This window comes from Anopheles nili, chromosome 2, assembly GCF_943737925.1.
Source record: "Anopheles nili chromosome 2, idAnoNiliSN_F5_01, whole genome shotgun sequence".
NCBI classification, from domain to species: Eukaryota; Metazoa; Arthropoda; class Insecta; order Diptera; family Culicidae; genus Anopheles; species Anopheles nili.
The window spans coordinates 77,436,021-77,456,020 of NC_071291.1; the positions used below are offsets into that span (position 1 = coordinate 77,436,021).

Here is a 20,000-nt window from a genome sequence, read left to right on the forward strand (position 1 = left end):
ATTATTTAAAACATTTAAGGGTTAATATACTTTCTACCGATATGTTTAAAAATTGAAAGAGTTCTCAGATTTACCAAAGGCTGATGCAATCTTTTGCAGAACATAACGTCTTGATAGCATAAACTCTATTTGTTTGTTATTTATAGTTTACATATACATTTTCAAATTTAAATATTCGAATTATTGCATTGCGTTCGCAAGTGTTCGCAAACTCTCACATTCTACCATATAAACTCAACGTCAAGTTTTGTAAACACACAGATGTCAATTGTTTCCATGCTGTAATGGTAATCGCATAGTATCAAGAACTGCCGACGGAATATTCTACATAATTACAATTTGATTGGATTAGAAGAAGTTAAAATTATCAAAAAACCAGGCGCATAACTTTATGCCATTTTAAAATATATTTCTTCATCCCTAGTTGAACCATTAAACCATTGAAAATTGTTAAAATTGAATTTGAAATGCATACCAACGATTTGTTTCGTAAGCTTACTTGTGGAGCCAAATTTACTCCAAAAAATAAAATTCTACTTAAAAGAAAGGTAAGCAAGGACAACAAGTGGTGCTATTAATTTGCACTAATTCAAAAATATTATTATATCTTAGCTCGAAACAATTGATTCTCGTCCATCGCCAAAACTAAAAACATCAACTAAACTGGAAAAAAATATCGTGATCAAACAAATAGCTGACTACGACCACGCAGAATCGCAAGAAAGTAAGACGAACTATTCGGCAGAGGAGGAAACAGTAATCAAAAATGAAAGTTACTCTGAAGAGTCGGACGATGATCAGAACGATTATACGAAACCTTTAAGGGACAGTAACAGAAAAAAGATATCCCCGGAACGAATAGAACTACACAATCGACTTCGCGGTAATAGATTGCGAAATCTTAACAAAATTCACGTCACAAAAAGTCGTCACGGTCCAAAGGTACCGAATGTAATTGAATCATTTGACGAAATCTGCAGTACCTTTGACGTTTCGAAGCAATTGGTATCCAATATTACTGCATGTTACAGTAAACCAACACCAGTGCAAATGCAAGCAATTCCAGTGCTTCTCTCTGGGCACTCGTTGCATGCTTGCGCCCCGACCGGTTCCGGAAAAACCGCTGCCTTTCTAATTCCTATTATAAACCATCTGAAAGAACATATGAAATGTGGCTTTAGAGCCCTGATCATTTGTCCAACACGGGAGTTAGCGAAACAGACTCAACGGGAGGCGTTACGACTCGGGGATAACATCAATCTTCGGACACACGTCGTACAAACAGTGGACGAACCTAAACGAAGCGATTATACTTTAAATAGTGGACGCTTTTATGATATCCTAGTGTCGACCCCAAACCGAATCTGCTATTTACTTTCGCAGACTCCTTCCAAAATTGATTTGAGCAAGTAAGTTTCACTTCAGTTGTAACAAATGGTTAGGATTAAACTGAAGTTTTCTTTTCAGTGTCCAGTGGGTCGTGATCGATGAAGCGGACAAGCTGTTTGAGGATTCGAAAAACTCATTTCGCGATCAGCTGGACAAGATTCTAGATGCATGTACTATTCAGAACAAAACTCTAGCTTTGTTCAGCGCAACTCAAACGCGAGACGTAAATTTGTGGGTCGCCAAAAATGTACCCAACCGTATACGATTCTCTATCGGTCTCATTAATGGCGCAGTTGACCTGGTTGAACAACAGCTTCTTTTCACCGGAAATGAGGCTGGTAAATTACTTGCATTTCGCGAAATGGTATCACAAGGCCTCCATCCGCCTGTGCTGGTATTTGTTCAAAGTAAAGATCGTGCCCAGCAGCTATTCACTGAGTTGATTTACGACGGACTAAATGTGGACGTTATTCACTCTGATCGTACGCAACGAGAACGTGACAATGTTGTTCGTGCGTTTCGTGAAGGGAAAATTTGGGTTCTTATCTGTACAGAACTGATGAGCCGGGGTATCGATTTTAAAGGCGTGAACTTAGTGGTAAACTACGACTTTCCACCATCAGCCATTTCCTATGTGCATCGCATCGGCAGAACAGGTCGTGCAGGACGACCAGGTAAAGCCGTAACATTTTTCACAAAGGACGACACAGTTAACCTTAAAAGGTAAGGCAAATATTGTAAATGTTGTATATGATATTCCTCAGATTATCACTACGTTTTTTCATTTATTTCTATTCCCGCCAGTATTGCACAGCTTATAAAATCTGCTGGCGGGGAAGTGCCCGAGTACATGTTGCAATTACACGGTAGCTCTAAACAGGCACGTGATAATCTTTCACGAAAAGCACCAAAACGGAGTACCATTCGAACTCTTCCTACATTTGAATTGCAACAATTACAAAGAAAGAAAAAATTTGTCATGCAAAGTAAAGGAAAATCTAATTCACAGAACCTAGTCTCAAGAGCTAAGAAAGGAACGGATTAAGCACACCCGTAGCGCCATCATTGTAATAAATAAATATACACCCCTATATCTTCGTATACAGCCCCTCGTTATTACTAAAATTATATCGGTTAATATTACTTATTCATACTTTTAATTAACTGTTTATCAATCGTAACTGCCTGTTGAATTTATGGTTTTGTAATCACTTACATCGTGTTATGTTTTCTGATAGCTTGTTTTCTTAGCTAAATGAACTGTAGTGAATGAATTACTTTATGCTTTTTCGATCCTCTTCATTTAAGAATTACAGCAGTATAGTACTGGCTGACTACTAGAGTCCTACCCCCTTGGTGCTTTTTATCTATATTTGAACACATTTTAATTACTTAGTAATGCCGAAGGAAATGGAGCAAAATATAAATTATAAGTTACTTACTTGCTTATCAAATGGATTTTAGCAGCCTTAGCATGATCCAAAAAAACCCAGAACGGTCGTCTATCAAAAAAAAATCTCAGTCTTTTCAGCGGCCGATATCATAAAGCTAAATCGTTTTTGAACATCTTCCTTCCAAATCTAAAGGTAAAAGAGACTGGCTTGCCTATTTCCCAAGTGCAGACCATTGGTGGTAGCGACGAAGCAGCAGTCGGTAGCAGGCTAAGATTTTACGATCTCGTAGCGTCTTAAAGGGTTTCTTTGGTTATGATTTTATATGCAGCTTTAAAATCTATAAAGCGGTGGATGATCTATGATTCATCAAGCGAACCTCTATCATTATTTCTAACTATCGGTAATGGAAATAAAACAAGTATTTCTTGAAAATCTAGATAAAATCTCACAGTTAATATTATACAACGTAATGTGAATCTTAAATAGAATGCAGATGCAACCGTCTAATGTCTTTTTTATTATTATTTTATTATAAAAATCATTTTTATCTCTCTCCTATGCCTTTTGTCTAAAGAGATTATCATTCTAAAAGTGTAATAAACGTTCCGGTATTATAGCACTTTGTACTCTCACAAATGGAGCCGAAGGATTCGGACACTGCAAAAAAGAAAAGTAACAAATATTTAAATTATTTCATTAGGACTAATACAGTATTATCATCAAATTACCCGTGCTCCTCGTACGTGATAGCAAAGCATTTTATGAGGATGCGCATCCACTACATGCTTGTAAACTAACCACATTTTGTCAGTTCCAAAAACGCAGTAAACACATTGATACAGATCAATATTGTGCGATTTGATATGCTCCATCATGCTGTTTGATATAATCATTTCACCACAAATGTGGCATACAACGAAATGATATTTATGCGATTCCATATGACTACGATAAACTTTGAGATCAAAAATGTTTCTTTTTGAACATACTGCAATAAAATATAATGGCATTAGTTAACGAAATATCATCGGGCAACATTATTATTCTTACTTGAACAATTTAGCGATTTCACCGTGTCGTTCATTTTGATAATGATTCTGTCCTGATCAATTAAATTGAATTCTTTGCATTGCGACGACAAACATAACACTCTATTTTTCGCCTCGTTTTCTCTATGATGATAATTTTGATGGATAAATACACTATTACAATCTCGGCTCCGATAGAAGCAACGATTGCATTGAAAGGCACAGAACTGGTGTTTTGATTCTATGTGTTCCAATAACTTCTTGATACTGGATCCTTCATAATTACAGTAGCAACATTGTAACCAGGTGTAGTTACCCTTTCGTAACTTACAAATGTTATGGTGGTCTCCTAGATGTATTCTCATTGCCTCGGCATCATCAGAGTGAAACCCACAGTTAAAACCGTAACATTTGAAGAACGATAACAAAAATTGTTGTGTTAATTTGATGCTATCAAGTCTCTTATGTAGACTTATCCAAGGTTTCATGGATATCATATTAGATTGCGTGTATGATGTTGTTGAGATTACTGCAGGAATGTCTGAAACATTTGGCACATGAGTGGCATGGAAATTTTCCCTTCTTTTTTCGTGTAAAACGGACGAAGAAATACTGTTAAATACTGTCGCTGGCAATGATGAAGTTAAATTATTATTCTTGCGCAGTTTTATAAAACCGTTAGCTGGACGAGGCAGTGATTGGTTAGCAGTAGTAGGAATACATCTCGCTAATGGTGGTGCCGTTGCGCGATCGCTAACGTTTTGATTCGAGATTGGCATTTCGATCACATCATTTACTGATTCAGCCTCAAACATTATTTTATCATGGCATTGCTGGTTTACGCGGGTTGAAACTGTTTCGTTGTCCACAGATAATTGTTCGTCTGGTTCTAATTTTATTATCATTGTAGTTTGTTCAGAACAGGAAGAATCCACTTGATTTTCAATTATTTCTCTTATAGTAGGAACGGTACAGTCGTCGAAAATTGGTTCCAATTTTATGCTGCTCTCATCATTGGTGTTGTGGATACCAAAATTAACTAAACTAAAGCGGATAAAAGTGATTTCTTGAACAATGCTTTGATGGTCCAATTTGATATGATTTTGCATGCTCAGATAGTGAACTTGCACGAAGTTACACATATCACACATGTATGCGTACAAATGGTTTTCGTCAAAAGAAAAATTGTTCCATATGACTATCGATGGGTCGTAGCAATGCTTATGATGCGATATATTGTCATAAGGGTTAAGTGCAACCGTCGGGCATGACCTGCACTTGTATCGATATTCTCCGGTGTGAGTTGAAATATGATGTATCCATTTATCCACAGTTTCACATATTTGCCAATTACAAAAATAACAACGAAAACTTATCGCTTCCTTATCACCAAATCGTGAAATAACTCTTCGGCCACTAATGCCATATGGATCCTTCCTTATTAAATCCGCTTGAGCAGGGGTAAATCGACTTATAAAAACAGTCTTAGTTGGATGGCTATACACATAGTGCCGCACCATATCATCTCCATGGTGATTACACAAGCAACACTGTGTGAAAAAGTCACTATGGCAATGCACATTAACGTCGATATTAAATTGAGATGACTGTTTAAGTTGCACATTTGGTTCTGGTAAGTGCATTTCTTCGCCATCGGTCTCACTATCTGTTATATACATTGGAATTTCTTCCATTGGTACGGCGTTTTCAGCCTCACTCGTACGCGATTTCTTCAACTTCAAAGTGTTTGAGGATGTGTCCGATGTTCGCCTGCTACGTTTTATCTTGTTTTCTTTGGGTTTCAAGGATGCTTTGTGGGGAGAATTGGACGTATCGTTCACGGTTTCAGTATCCTTGGAGTTTAGCTTTTTTCTACGGAGTTCTTCGTCACATTTTTTATTAATAGATGTTTCCTGAGCTTTTGACGATTGTATCTTCATTGTTCCAGACAAAGATTTCTTTGCCACCAATCTCGAACTCTTGGAATTAAGCAAATCTGACTTTTTTCGATTTGTCAACTCAGCATGATTTTTTTTCAAGTCGCTAGATTGGCTAGTTAGTGTTTCTTGGGGTTTGCAACGCTCGTTACTTTCCGTCAACAGTTTTGATGAATCAATCGATTTACTTCGTGTGCGATGAGCAATTGTTGAATTTCCATTTAAGTCCACACGGTTCACAACTACTAAAACATCACGAGTAATACCGAATTGTTGCAGATAGTAGTTATCGTCCTTTGTTGTACTATTTTCCACATGGTTTTTCAATTTTGATTGGTTCTTACAAATTTCATGAGTATAAGATAACAAATTATGTAATTCACGTTTTTTCTTCCATATTTTTGATTTGGCCTGAACCGCACCACCACCAGTATCGCTGTCCGTCTTCTTTTTTGTAGAAGAATCATCCTGTTTTGAAGGAATACTCCTAGTTTGTGTTACAACTTGTTTTTGATGTTGTGACTCAACAATATCGGTCAGGTTTTCAGATTCATACTCATTACTTTTGCTGGCAACAATTTGTTCAGAAGTAACATCATAATTTCTCTCACATGATACATCTGAGGCTATCTTCGGAATCATTGCCGTTTCTGCTGCAGTTTCACGCATTGTTACATTTACTATATGTTCAAAAGTTGCTTTGTGCGTAGCTGAAGGTAATATGCATGTTTCCTCAATTTGCCTGGTTTCAGAAGCTAATAGCTGTCTTTTATGTTCTGCATAAGTTGATGCACATTGTTTAACCGGAAATACTTCATCCCGCCTTCTGAATAAAGGGCTTTTGGGTCTGGTACGAGTACTGTCAGTGATCTTGAATTCCTCGCTTTCAGGAGAAGTAATTATTTTTTTTCTTGGATATTTCAATGCAATTCGTTCTTCGCTTTTCTTAGAATTTTGAAAGGAAAGCTCATTTTTGTTGGATACAAGATTCGAATCGTACGATTCTGCCAATTCAGCAATTTCTCTATTGATCGATTGACGTAATATATCACTTCTTGCATCACGCTCCTCAATATTTGCAGCTGGCATAATATTAAGAGCTTGCGGTTCTTCGTTAAGCAATCTAGATCTTGCATTATCCGAGAGTTTATCAATAAGATTTTTTAAATATTTCAAATTTGAAGTCTTTATCCTGAAAATAAGAACAACCTGTATATCTGCGAGTTATTGCATTTAATATACGTCTATATTTACCTTGTTTGTGTGTCGGTAACAGATTTTATTTTCGAAAGAGATTTTCTAGCTTCAACAACGAAGTCTCTATCTTTCACTAGTTCAGTAATACGCTCAGCCTCACACAAACCATCATGCAGCTCCCGACGAAGACGAGAGTTCAGTTCCTCACGAGATTCCATTTACTGAAGTTACATCAAATATAGTAACAAATTAGCTAAAAATTAAAAATATTGCATTTGAAATGATAAAATTGATACGATAGAATCTATTCCTCTGTTAATTTTTAGTTATTTCAATTTTACGGTAATCAAATGTGCTCAAATGGTGTTCACTTGTATAAGGGTGAAAAATAAAAGAGATACGTATATCGCGCTGCTCAATATTTTAGGATCTATTCGCTAAAGGCAAATAAGTTTGACATATAGAAAAAATAAAACTAATAATATCTCAATATTGTCTATTTCCTTAATTTTATGCACATTATACCAACAGCACTAAAAAATCGATTAACTTGAAGGCTTTAGGGAATGTTGCAACACTACGATCATGATTTAGGAGCTTATTCTCTTTGTTTTACTTTTTCTGACATTGTGTGACACATGAAACAAGTAAAGACATGATCATACATGCACAAATTGACATTCAAAGTACCACAGCATTGAAGAGTGTTCCAGAATATTTCACTTTGTTACAATACGGATGTTTGTTAACGGCTCGTTACAGATCGTGCTACATCACACGAGGAATGTTATTTTATACTTCTATTCTGCTTTTTAGGCAGAACATTTCTTAAAATAACTGTCCATGTTAGATTCCCCACAATCTGTAACCATGCATCGTATTTTCGCGGACAAGGCGGCGTTTAGACACTTTTTGTAACATTGTTGTCGTTTCGACAGTTGATCATATTCAACTATTTTGTTTAACATTTTCTTAGATGTTAAACAAGAAAAGCGTTAAGCTCTTGAAGAAGGAAGATTCTTATAATATTTTCTTACAACTTTGTATGCATAAAACACACAACTTTCACAGGTTCACTGTGTCCGCGAGATATTACTAACTATTAAACGGAACCAGCTTTTCCAACTATCCAACTACAACTTGTCATTTTGACATTGTCGATTGCAACACAAAAATCGTTCTATTGGCATACACGCACTAGCCATTTATGATTTCAATTCACAATCGTTGCTTCTCGAAGTGGACGGTTGTATCCGGTGTATTTCACTGTAAGGCATATGACTCTAGATAGTCGAGCCGATAAAGAAGTGGTCAACCTTTGAATATATTAGAAGTGTCTCTGGAGTATTCAAATATAGAAGGCTACATCCCATTTCGCAAAGAAAAAAAATTTCAATTAGAAAAATTCTTCCATTCTTATGAGTACGTATAAATAATTTCCAAACCAGGTCATTTTAACAAACACTTGATGTACTTACCACCGCACTCTACAATCAACGAATGCCATTTCATTCTACCCAATAGCCAAACAAATTTGACGATCATATATAAATATATATGTTACTCAAAGGCAAATGGATTGTTCAGCAAAAAGATCGACAAGAAATTAGCATAATCAGCAACAATCACATGAATTCAAAATATATGAAGCACAGTAGCATTATTTTGCTTTCATACCAGCTAACTCAGCAACGTCAGCCTTAAATTTCGAAGAAACGATACCACGAACAATTCTCCACCGATATCCGATCAACAAAAAGGAGTACACGCAACTATAATCTCTTTAAAGTAATATAAGCGACTCAGACGACAGAAAAAATCTGCTGCTCACACACTTGGATAAGGAAATATAAAAAAATGCAAAAGAGGAACCGGAAAATTAAAATACAGCAGTTGTTATAATTTGTCTACAAAAATTTTAACTTATACGAGAAAATGTTGATACGAGCTTGGTTGTTACATTTAACAACTTTATGTATTATTAAAGATAATTACGCTAGATTACGATACGATGCGCTACATTTAATTCTATAAAATTTTTAATATTATTTTGAAATCTTTTATAGTTTGAAGTGAGGTTTTCAAGTGTAAAAATACACTTTTTTCAACAATTGTTTCTGAGATGGTCATTCGTTAATGTGGATGTTTATGTTAATGTGAATAATTTTAGAATAATGTAACTAAATCCCCCACAGTATTATTGTGAGACAAAACTATAGAGATAGACATCGACTTCAATGTTTTGCGTGATAAAATTGATTGATACTAAATGCGTCGCCGCTTTGTATTTGGCCCGTTTGGTGGTGTGTTTGCAGGGCTAGTATTATTAGAATGGATCGGATCGTTGGACATAGAACCACGTGTTCGTTTTTGTGCTCGTTTCGGTCCTCCATCATTGCCACAAACATTATCGATAGTTTTGGCCTTAATTTTAATGGGCCCTGAATCACGATCTTTTGTTTCGTCCTTTTCCAAATCCTTGACATCTCTTGCAGGTACAACAATTTTGGACACTAAAACATTAACGATATCTCATATGAGTATCATTGACAGTGCAACACTACTAAATGCAATAAACATACCAGGTTTCACAATTGAGGCCTCCATTTTTGCATCTTGCTTTCTTAAATCCTGTTCGTTTATTGCTAATGCAACATTTCGTTCGGCATCTTCCTGCCGACGCTTGGCGATGAGAATACTAAAGTCTGATTCAGGCAAACAGAAATCACTCTCATCGTTAAGTAATGCTACTGATTCCAGTTCATCCAGCGCCTTAAGGTTGTACATAGTACGAAGATGGTACCAGACGGATTCGCTACCAATCTCGCGTTGCAGAGACTTCGACAATCTCTCCACGATACACGCCATATAGAAGTGTTTATTTATACCAACCGGTCTTGTACCCTCCATTGCCAGAAATAGTTGCAATTCTTCCTCAGGTGTCCATTCCAACTGTTCAATATCCAATTTTTCACGAAGTGCTGTTGCCATAGCAAGATACAACGCCAATTCTGAAATAATTATGAAATTATTATCCCTTTCTGGGCATATATTTACGTTACTCGGCTGCTATTTCGCTTGTTGTCAACACCTGTCAACAATGTCAATTAAGCAATATGACAACGTCTACATTTTAGTACCTCTTTAGACCGCGGGAATGATGCGCATCATAAGCATAATATAGTGAGCAGTGTAAAAGCCGGTCAGAAAGATCTCTTGTGTTTAATTTGTGAATGGAGAACAGAATAACCTTTAATATGGCTTCAAAAGAGCATTTGTCCGACATTGTAAGTATCGTGTAACATTTGTGCTAGCTAAAATAGATTTATTGATTGTATGGGGTATTTACAGGCAATACCCAACTCGCTAAGTAAACAACTCGGGATGAACACCGCTTGGATATCGGATCAGCAATTTGCGTGCTTTGCCTTCAACAATGTAAAACGCAACCGGTATGTCGTACATTTTAAATTTTCGTTTGTAACAATGTAAATAATCCACAAACTGTTTCAGTGCCCCGTCGCAAAGCCCGTTTCCCGTAGACATTAACCTTGTCGGAGCTGATTTTATTTTCGAAGAACCTACGATACGTTCCATGATGACCGAATGTAGTCGCATATTTTATGAAGTACAGCGTTTGCGTTACGGTTTGGTTGAAGGTAGTACCAAATCGATTGACTTTGTAAAAATTTCCCAGAGATATCGTTCGAGCGTGCGAAAAGCTTTGGATAAAATGAATATGCTTGTCACGGAAAACGCCGATACTACACCTGTTCCAGAGGGCTACCGAAACCTAATAAGTTTGTTTTACTCTATCGAGTGTACTTGGCATTTACTGGAATTTCTCGTCATCGATAGTAATTCCTCTGGTGCGATCGTTTTACCGCTACTCGAGTGGATTCGCTTTCATTTTCCTGGTCCGGAGCGTACGGCAACCGAAATGCTGCAGAGCGGTAGGGAAGTTGACAACCAAGAAAACTACTGGGCTGTTGTGAAAGGATTGATACTACAAGGGCAAACAACTATCGCACGTGCTCTGCTACGTGTGCATACCAGCTCAGAGACTCACTGTTTCCAGGTTGCCGAGCAATTACTCCAGTCCATACCTATCTACAGTGTGTACAGTGGTCTTTCGGTGCACCGCTACAAAACGCAATGGCAATGCTGGTGCGACAATGTACGTTCGCTAATTGCTGCTGGAAACTTTGGAGCAGAACCGAATCTGGAGGAGCTTCTGCGTCTCATTAGCGGCGATCGTAAAGCATGGACGAATCAATTTTCATCTGCTTCTTGCTGGTACGAGTATTTTCCTGGATACTTGCTTTATACTGACTCTAGCTGCAAATACTATCAGCTCGGGCAGTATGCCAATGATTGGATCACTCTTTTCATTGAACGTCCGAAGCCTTCCGCTGCACCCGGAATCTTCGGTGATCGTCAGTTCAAGTTCCTAGACAAATTGATACTGTCCGTGATGGAGAACAATCTTGTTGATGTGCTGCAGCAAGTTCAAATGTTTCCAGACAATCGCTGGTTTGCGGTTCATATCGTCGATTTGCTTTACCATGCTGGATTGCTAGAGACTGGAGCCGGTGTTGCGAATGAGAAACAGGCATTGGGGGACGATTTCTCTGACGGTCAGCTGGTTCGAGAATCGTTACTGTATGACTTCGGATGTTTGCTCATGTCGCATAGTTCGTTTTGGCAGTTAGGGATGGATTATTTGGAGTTTTCATCTTCGGAAGGATTAGGTGCCCGGGAATGTCTGCTGGCCCGGGTTCCTTTTCGCACTGCCCGTCAAGCGGCACGAATAATAGCTGTAGCACGCCAGAACAATTATCCGGAAGTAGTGATGGAAGTATGCAAAGTATTAACCAAGCGCAGTCTCGCTGTTAAGAACTACAGTGGTGCGCTGGACTGGGCGATTCAATCTCGGGACAGCTCTTACGTACGTGACGTTGCAAACATATTCCTGGAGCACTACTGTAATAACGGGGAGCTCTTGTGCGAGAAGCATATTGCTCACCTCGGCTCGAAAGTATTTGTTTCATCACGGCTGGTTTTTCTCAAAAAGTACTACGACTTCCGTAAGTTCTACCGCGAGCAAGCGTATTCGAATGCTGCAGAACTGCTGGTTAGCTTGATGGACTCCAAAATTATGCCCTCATAGTAAGTACCTTTTGAGTTACTTTTGATGAAATGTTCTTCTAACATGATTGGTCTTATGATATCGGTCAACCACCTATTTCAGTTTTTGGCCATGTCTCATGTCTGATGCCATACCGCTACTAGAGTTCAAGGAACCGATCATTCCATCTAAAGAGACACTTACCATCCTCGAACACCTGCAGATGGATCTCGTTCCGATGTTGGAACAACGTCGTTTGGAGTCGCAACAAAATGATGCCAGTAACAATTGTCGTGAAAAACAAATGACTGAACCTTCAGGAAACAATCATGATAGTGAAGAATTGATGGAAAATCATGACCAAACTGCATTGATACCAAAATTTGCTTCCAATCTGCTGAACAACTGCACCGAGGATCTAATCAAAATGCTGCGGTTGGCGTGTGCCAGAAATCTTTCGCGCGCCCTGATAATTGAGAACACTGTCAACACTTAAATATGTTTTTCAAGATTGTGGTTTTTAAAACTAGGTTAAACCATAATTTCACACATGTATGTTTGTTGCATGGAATAAGAAATAAATTTACATGTACATGAAATCCAACCATTTTGATATCCCTGTAGTACTCAAGAAGTGACGCAAATTTTACAATTCTTTCAACTCAACCAACACATGTTACAATTACATAAAACGACGGGATTTTTATGAATAATTTAATTCTATTTCAATTTTTGCTTGTGTTCTTTTTTGTTTGAAATAATATAAATTACAGGTCATTGTTGTACGAGTTTTCTTCTTATCAATTGATATTTAATCCTATGTTGCATAATTGTTTTCTCTGTTTTCGTTTAGCTTTTGGCTGCCTACTAATACAAGACTCCTGATAGGATTTTAATCTCATTTTTTTTCTACTGTTCCACTATTAAGTATTGTATTACATTTGCTAGCTTCTCTAACCCTGTGTGCTATTTCTTATTTCCAATTCTTCTAACGGTGTGGTGTATATCTATTGCCCGCGTTTGCTATATCCAACCGATATTGTGTCTTTATTTTGTGTAGTCGATGCTGCATTTAGGTATTGTCCTCGCTCGTCTATAAACGAACATGCTACACTCGCCAACGCTCCAGTAACAGCCGCGCCGGATTCGTCAGTATAGGTAAAGTGTAGTCTCTGAAACAATAAATGGGTAGCCTTTGTTTCTGGATGCATGCAATTTTGTATTCTTCAGTCACTTCGTCAAATCTATACATGGTGGACTTAGAATAGTTTCTTTTGTTTTCTGTTCAGTGCGTAAGGGACTTACACGCGAAATCCTTTATTCACTCCATCCTTGCACCTGAGGGTGTGGCCGTGTGATGAAATTGGTATTAACTAATGCTGGTAAACTTAAATACACAACTTTTCTATAACTAAAGCCTATAATGAGTCTTCAATCTCTATGATTTCGTTATTTGCTTTTTCGGTGTTTGTTTTGTTCAGCAATGCACAATTCCAATCGATTTAACGAGATTTTCTTGTTTTAACGAAAACATTTCCATGATTCAACTTTATTGGTTCTTCGATAAACCAGTAATGGACGAGATCTACACATTCAAACCATGCAGGCAAGATCCAGGAGAAATCTTATCGACATTTCCGAGATTTGGCCGTCACTACATGTTTGACAATTTTACCACAAAACTTTACAAAACAGGAACGCTGAATAATAATCTGACAATTCAATACTATTTCCCCTTTGAGACAAGTAAAAAAGCTGCAAAAATAAGAACCACAAAAATAATTCTTCATGCTCTCCTAGCAGTGATTTCTTTCTATTAGAATCTTTGATTTTACAGAAATATTTAGAAAATCTAGCCACACATTTTCTGAACACAATACACTTGCTTATAATGAAGCAAACAAAAAATGTAATCCGTCTTGGTTGAAAAACAAAAGATAATTAGATGAATCAAATTTACTCTTTTTCACAAGAAACAGTTTTATACTGCTTTTTCTCGTATGATAACCAATTTTTTTAAATGAAAGAGCAAGAGAGAGAAAGAGTGAAGAAAAGAAACAAATGGGAGTCTTTACAGAACTTATATTACTTAATTAATTTCTTTATTCAGCAGCTTTTCGTCTTGTTTTCTTGTGTTTCATGTTTCATTTACATCACCCTACAATGTTCTTGCATGATTTCTCCCTCTATTCATGATTGGTACCCCCGTTTGAATTCTCCTTTAGTTTGCAAACTGTTTGTTTATTGTTATTTAAAATGAACTGTACCTGCTACTTTGTTCCGCATGTTAGCACTTACTGGACGAAAGTTGTTCGCCGGATTTCCCTACTTGAAGCGGGAGTACGCTCAGGCGCGTAGTAGTATTTTGTTTAGTACTGAATACGCTCAAAAATGTTTCGTCCGTGGGTCACGACTTTCTCTTACTTTTACAGGTCCTCAAAATAGGTGATATATATTCTGTCTCAGCTAGTGCTCTGCTGTGCACTGAAACGCTTTTCTACCGTTCCGTTATCGCTCTTTCGCTATTCACAATCTTGCGAAAGAAAATATTCGTGTCTAACACGAAACACCACATTGCCCGGGGTTTGCCTTGGTGCTTAATTCGACCCGTTGGTCGACGATATCGTTTGCTGCGAATGGTGAAGATGTGGTTGCTGCGATTGTTGTTGCTGCGTCTGCTGTTGTGGTAGCAGAGTTTCGCCCAATGGGTCTTTTTCATCATCTGGAGCGACGGAACCTCTCCGGAGCTTTTTCGCGGCACTCGTCATTAAAACGTTTGAAGCGTTGACAGACGTCGACGAAGAGGACTGTATACTGGACGCCGTGGTCGACATCGAAGATGAAGACACTGCTTTGCCCTTACCCGACCGTGTCATGCGTTTGTTGCTGTTCGTTTCGACATCCTGCTGATCGGGCAGGAGTGAACCGTCCGTAGCATTCAACAGCTTCCCATTCGCAACCCCAAGAACACCAGCACTAGCACTAACATCTGCAACACTACCATCCCCCACTAGCACACCACCATCAACACTTTCGTTTCCGAATGCTTCACCAACAACACCAACTACGACACTAGCACTGCCATCGGTTTGCAGGGGGTCTACCGAATCAACCTCGGTATCGTTATAATTGCGCTTCCTAGCAGCCACTGTTGTTCGTCCACCGTTTCGTCCACCGTTATTGTTTGATCTCGGTTGTTGTTGTTGTTGCTGCTGTTGTTGGTGCTGCTTTACCGCAGCGCTGTTGCTGCTCGTACTATTCACACTGTTACCGCTGGTGACAAAGTCGTTGCCACCACTATTGCTACCAATATTGCCGTCGCTAGTTCTACCGCTTTGGGCGCTACTGTTGCCATCACCATCCGAACTGAGTAGCAACGGATCTTTAAGTTCATTAACTAACGATTCACCACCACGACCTACTGCTGCAACTGCAATGGACGTACCATTCACTGCTGTCGTGTTACTGCTGCTGCTACTGCTGCTGTTGATGACGGTCTGGTCAGAGGCAGATGTTGGTGGCACTGCTGATGGAGCCAGTGCTGACAATACGCCGCCCCCGGTTGTCGGTGTAGTTCGTAACTCAACGCTATTCGTAACTACGCCACCACAGTGCGTCCGATTGCTGTACACCATCATATCTTGATCATCACTACTTGAACTTTTATTCACCAGTCTGCTGCTGGCAACACTGCTGACGGTGCCGCCACCATTCACTAAATAGATCGGGGTAATACCGGCTCCTATATCACCAACTCCACTACCGTCGTCTCCGCCACCACCATCACCACCGATGCTGTCGGGACCACCGCCCTCTGGGTGGTGGTAGGCACCGTGACTGTGACTGTTGCTGTTGCTATTGCTGTCCTGCGCTTCCATCAGAAGCATCATTGTCGAGTTGCGCTCATCCGTGGGTGTGCTACCACTCGTAGGATTGGTGGCGCTGCTGGAGAAAGGTCCGAGGTTGGCGGTCATGTATGTGCGAAGTTGAACAAGCTCCTTTTCCAGCTCGTCCCGCGAGTCCTTTGTTTGTTTTAGCTCCTGTTGAAGAAACACAATCGTGCCCTGCATGCCCTCAACATCCTCATCCAATTCTTGAAGAAAATCATCCAACTCTGTAAAAGTCGATTAAAGAACGAATTATTCAAACATCCTTGCGGTGTATTTAACACACTAGTAAAGCCTGATCACTAATGTTACATAGTAAAACATAATTCACTTTCAACCAGTATTAAAACATTTGAAAATTGTGAATTGGCCCTAACTTAAACTTTATTGTGCATTGCCAAACCTTATTGCTCAATACGTACCTAGCTGGGATTTCTTCACCTCCTCATTGTAGCTCTTCTGCAAAGCAAGTTCGCTCTCGAGCTTCGCTAACCGTCCGTTCGATGTCATTTTGCCCAGCTCCTCATTCTCTTGGTACAACAGACGACACTTGGCCATCAATCGCTTGCCGGTATTCGAATCTGGCGTAAATTTCCACGCCGATAGCTCGTTTTGTGTCTCTTCTAACTTTGCCTTAGTAGCTTGGAGCTCCGCTTTGAGCTTCTGAAAGAGTATATTAACAGCAGGATCCAGTAAAGCCGATCGCAGTGCTGCTGGACCAGGCGCTTGTGCAGATTTAAGTTCAGCAATTTGACCCTGAAAGCAAAATGTGTTATATTTTTCTCTACAATATTTCCACGAGCGGATAGATAACACACTTCACCACACTTACCGCATAGTCTTGCATTTCCTGCTCTTTAACCGCAAGCCGGCGAGCCAAAATGCGCTCCCGACGTTGAGACTCGCTATACTGTTGTTTGATTTTTGCTTCGGACTCCTTCACCGAGTGCAACTCCTCTGAATCATTCAATGAGAAAAAAGAAACATTTGTTTTAAAAAATTGATAACCCCAACACAATTAAATGTAGTCAAATTTATATCGTAGCACCTATAGCACTTTCCAATAATATACAATATGATTAGATCTTTACGTCATTTTTATATAAATCCTTACACACTATGCCTTGATAACACGTGGCTTTTACTTCTCACACGCACACCAACCGCGCTTCCTGAAACATATACTTGATATAGATCCAGTTTCACCTAAGAATATCCCTCACGATGAACAGTTTACATTTTTAAATCAAATAACGAAAGAAGCAATTACTATCTTAAAAGTTCAACATAATAAATCACAATATTGTCGATTTTCAACAAGACTGCTAAATAATTTTGAAAATTATCCTGTAACCTAGAAGCATTAGCTAATTTAAAATAGTTACTTGACGAAAATTTTCTTCGTGCATTTACTACGAGAATTCTGTAAACATATGTTCAGCAACCAATATACCATTTGTCAGTATTTAATAAGATTAATATATATATATATATATATATATATATATATATATATATATATATATATATATATATATATATATATATATATATATATATATATATATATATATATATAATATCGATGCATTGAAATCATTCCGCAGAATCGCTGCTGTTAGCATTCAAACGTGTAGATGAATTAAACGATAAATGAATGTCTCCTAACATTAACCATCATGTTTTCTTGTAAGCTCTAAGGACCAACCCAGCAAACAATTTTGATACGATGCGATACAGAAAGAGTAGCATCACTGATAGGACCCACACAATCGCACCAAACCCAGTAAATAAAACCAGAGAGCATTCCGTGCTTTCTGGGAGGTAGAGCATGATTCCGAATTGTTTGTGCGCCAGCGCAACATTACTTGTGTTCACACTTGAGGATTTTTATCCTCTTTTCATCAACAACTACCAGTACAAATTCCGCGCCCGACGCCGGCTTTGACAAAAGCGAGGATCGATTAAGTAACTATTAGTAAACCAAAAACGATTGTATATGAGCTTCATTTTATCTAAAAAATTATCACTGTTTAAGCTACAAACTGCATAACACCATTTAAAGCAGTTATGTTTTGAAATCTATAGTCATTACATCAATCGTTTAATAAATTTTGACTAAACTCTGCGGAAATACAATACTCAGCAGCTTATGGGTGGCTAATAGCCTATGATAACTAAAAACAAATCATCTGCATTGATTTTTCTCTATTTTCGACAACCGAAAAACATATTTCTGTTGGCACTTTGTAACATGCATTTTGCTTGGATAATGCAATAGTTAATATATAAAATATGTAATTTTTTATTACCCTCGAGCATTCGGCAGTGGTATTCCAGTGAGTGTTTGTCAGCCACTTCGCGACCGCGAATTGTGCTTGTACTACCAGGTGGCATTAGTACGCGATCAGTACTGCTTCCTCCACCTCCGTTTGTTACCGCTGGGGCGGCATTAGCACTAACCACCGACGATGTACTTGCGGACACTGTTAATGGCTTCGCCGCCGTGGTATCCCCAACTATGGATGCCGCAGAGATCGGAGAGAACGTCGTAATAGGTGTTGATGCCCTACCAGACGAGCTGGGTTCTATTGATGTTCCACTGTCTGACGTGGCGGCACCAACAACAGCATTATCAGAGCTAGAACAGCCGACCACGAGGGAGCTGGAATCGTCTGCTGCTACCTTTTCTGAATCACAACTGCTTGTAGCATCGGTAGCATCGCCCTGGACACTGGCTCCATTGTTATTGCTTCCATCAGGAGCTGCAGTATTGTTAATGCTGTAGGAGGCAGTGGGTTCTTTGTTTATGGGACATTCACTGTTGCTGTTGTGGCCGCTATTGCTTCCGTTGTTGGCGGGAGAGGTGACTGATGAGCAAGCACCGCTTCCGTTGGCTGCTACAGCAACACTCAGCGTGGTAACTGAAGGCGAGGCAGCATTCGTAACCGCTGCTGTTGCTGCTGTTACTGACGCTGTTGGAGATGGCGTTGTTCCTGGCGCTGATGTTGCTGGAGCAAGCGAAAAAGTGGACGCTCCTGATGGTTGCACATTTTGCTGGAAATGATTATCGGGAGCAAGTTGTGCAGTAACAGTGGTGTCTTCAGGGGCACTCATCGCTCAATCACTGTTAATTTTTCCGTATCCGTGTCGTGTTTATCGTATTCCCACACACTTGAATATTTCTACCGGTCAATCAACAAATACACTTCGCACCACGCGGTGACTAACCTAAACAAAATATTCTCCACGTCAAACCAAGTCAACAATTTGTCCGATAATGTCTAAATACCGGAGCCGGTAATGAGCCCCCAGGCCCGGACCCGATTGTTATCCTGGAGTTGAAGTTATCGCTTTTCAAAGACTCGTACAAATCACTCTGTCGCCATCGAGCACCAATGCTCATAATTTGTCCTTTCAGCTAACTCTTATTGCTCGTTCCGCACACAAATGCACATTCAATGCATTCACCCGCCGTATTGCATTTAATGTTGAATTGGCTTGGGAGAATTAAGATCTAGCCGCCACAATATCACGACCACAACACACTGTTCGCACTTTTTTTAATGTTTTCGTTCTAACGTAAATATGTTCTCTGAGCTGAAAGTAAAAGAAAATGTAGAATAGGAAGCATATATGTAGCACATAACAATTGACTGTTTGCGGGTAATTAATCGGCGCAAACGAACAGAATATCTGTTTGAATATCTCATTTCACGCGACACTCGACACCTTTGTTGTAATAGTATCTAAATGTTTTTGGCTACTCAGCAGATGGTTGCTTAGACCAAAACAATTGCATAGAAATGCAATCATACATTACGCTTACACATGCCGACGAATCCAGCAAACACAATACGTCACGTTACCGCCCTCAACCACACACCTGCCGAAGAACACTACTGGAGGATCCAGCCGTCTAAAACCCTAGTGCGTTTTGCCGCCCTCTTATTTTCCGGATGATAGAACTATAGAATTCCGCCCTTTGATACACTGTTAGACATACGCTCCATGTAGAAGCGTTCTTTCGTTTTCGTTTA

At 39.1% G+C, this 20,000-nt stretch overlaps 5 protein-coding genes across 5 annotated transcripts; 2 read left to right on the forward strand and 3 right to left on the reverse strand.

The window, feature by feature from the left end:
- The first annotated feature begins 409 nt into the window (after positions 1-409).
- Positions 410-2,443, forward strand: LOC128730224 (probable ATP-dependent RNA helicase DDX52). The gene is made up of 4 exons (XM_053823257.1): positions 410-548; positions 613-1,409; positions 1,468-2,112; positions 2,194-2,443. Exons 1-4 carry the CDS (start codon positions 468-470, stop codon positions 2,432-2,434), a joined length of 1,764 nt encoding a protein of 587 aa, XP_053679232.1. The 5' UTR covers positions 410-467; the 3' UTR covers positions 2,435-2,443.
- Positions 2,444-3,344: 901 nt separating this feature from the next.
- LOC128730225 (uncharacterized) lies at positions 3,345-7,163 on the reverse strand. Its single transcript, XM_053823258.1, has 4 exons — positions 7,003-7,163; positions 3,834-5,683; positions 3,512-3,771; positions 3,345-3,440 (listed from the first exon to the last, which is right to left on the reverse strand). The coding sequence occupies exons 1-4, from the start codon at positions 7,161-7,163 to the stop codon at positions 3,369-3,371; spliced, it is 2,343 nt and encodes a 780-aa protein (XP_053679233.1). The 3' UTR covers positions 3,345-3,368.
- A 1,749-nt stretch (positions 7,164-8,912) lies between these two features.
- Positions 8,913-9,979, reverse strand: LOC128720463 (MRG/MORF4L-binding protein). Its single transcript, XM_053814132.1, has 2 exons — positions 9,528-9,979; positions 8,913-9,458 (listed from the first exon to the last, which is right to left on the reverse strand). The coding sequence occupies exons 1-2, from the start codon at positions 9,934-9,936 to the stop codon at positions 9,211-9,213; spliced, it is 657 nt and encodes a 218-aa protein (XP_053670107.1). The 5' UTR covers positions 9,937-9,979; the 3' UTR covers positions 8,913-9,210.
- Positions 9,980-10,129: 150 nt separating this feature from the next.
- Positions 10,130-12,569, forward strand: LOC128720040 (nuclear pore complex protein Nup75). The gene is made up of 4 exons (XM_053813686.1): positions 10,130-10,232; positions 10,297-10,397; positions 10,459-12,114; positions 12,197-12,569. The coding sequence occupies exons 1-4, from the start codon at positions 10,179-10,181 to the stop codon at positions 12,567-12,569; spliced, it is 2,184 nt and encodes a 727-aa protein (XP_053669661.1). The 5' UTR covers positions 10,130-10,178.
- A 2,077-nt stretch (positions 12,570-14,646) lies between these two features.
- On the reverse strand, positions 14,647-19,077 carry LOC128731182 (uncharacterized). Its single transcript, XM_053824284.1, has 4 exons — positions 18,273-19,077; positions 16,793-16,917; positions 16,383-16,716; positions 14,647-16,187 (listed from the first exon to the last, which is right to left on the reverse strand). Exons 1-4 carry the CDS (start codon positions 19,075-19,077, stop codon positions 14,671-14,673), a joined length of 2,781 nt encoding a protein of 926 aa, XP_053680259.1. The 3' UTR covers positions 14,647-14,670.
- Between the last annotated feature and the right edge of the window lie 923 nt (positions 19,078-20,000).

Bases quoted from the DNA above. Each gene is read 5' to 3' on its own strand.
- LOC128730224 (XM_053823257.1), top strand. From the start codon at position 468: ATGCATACCAACGATTTGTTTCGTAAGCTTACTTGTGGAGCCAAATTT. The intron at 1,410-1,467 runs GTAAGTTTCACT...TTTTCTTTTCAG, and splicing joins TCCAAAATTGATTTGAGCAA to TGTCCAGTGGGTCGTGATCG. The intron at 2,113-2,193 runs GTAAGGCAAATA...TATTCCCGCCAG, and splicing joins GACACAGTTAACCTTAAAAG to TATTGCACAGCTTATAAAAT.
- LOC128730225 (XM_053823258.1), bottom strand. From the start codon at position 7,163: ATGGAATCTCGTGAGGAACTGAACTCTCGTCTTCGTCGGGAGCTGCAT. The intron at 5,684-7,002 runs GTAAATATAGAC...AGAACTCCGTAG, and splicing joins GTTACCGACACACAAACAAG to AAAAAAGCTAAACTCCAAGG. The intron at 3,441-3,511 runs GTAATTTGATGA...TCTTTTTTGCAG, and splicing joins ATCACGTACGAGGAGCACGG to TGTCCGAATCCTTCGGCTCC.
- LOC128720463 (XM_053814132.1), bottom strand. From the start codon at position 9,936: ATGGCAACAGCACTTCGTGAAAAATTGGATATTGAACAGTTGGAATGG. The intron at 9,459-9,527 runs GTATGTTTATTG...TTAATGTTTTAG, and splicing joins GGCCTCAATTGTGAAACCTG to TGTCCAAAATTGTTGTACCT.
- LOC128720040 (XM_053813686.1), top strand. From the start codon at position 10,179: ATGGAGAACAGAATAACCTTTAATATGGCTTCAAAAGAGCATTTGTCC. The intron at 10,233-10,296 runs GTAAGTATCGTG...GGGTATTTACAG, and splicing joins AAGAGCATTTGTCCGACATT to GCAATACCCAACTCGCTAAG. The intron at 10,398-10,458 runs GTATGTCGTACA...AAACTGTTTCAG, and splicing joins AACAATGTAAAACGCAACCG to TGCCCCGTCGCAAAGCCCGT.
- LOC128731182 (XM_053824284.1), bottom strand. From the start codon at position 19,077: ATGAGTGCCCCTGAAGACACCACTGTTACTGCACAACTTGCTCCCGAT. The intron at 16,717-16,792 runs GTAAGTGTGGTG...TTTTGCTTTCAG, and splicing joins AGGAAATGCAAGACTATGCG to GGTCAAATTGCTGAACTTAA. The intron at 16,188-16,382 runs GTACGTATTGAG...CGACTTTTACAG, and splicing joins GGTGAAGAAATCCCAGCTAG to AGTTGGATGATTTTCTTCAA.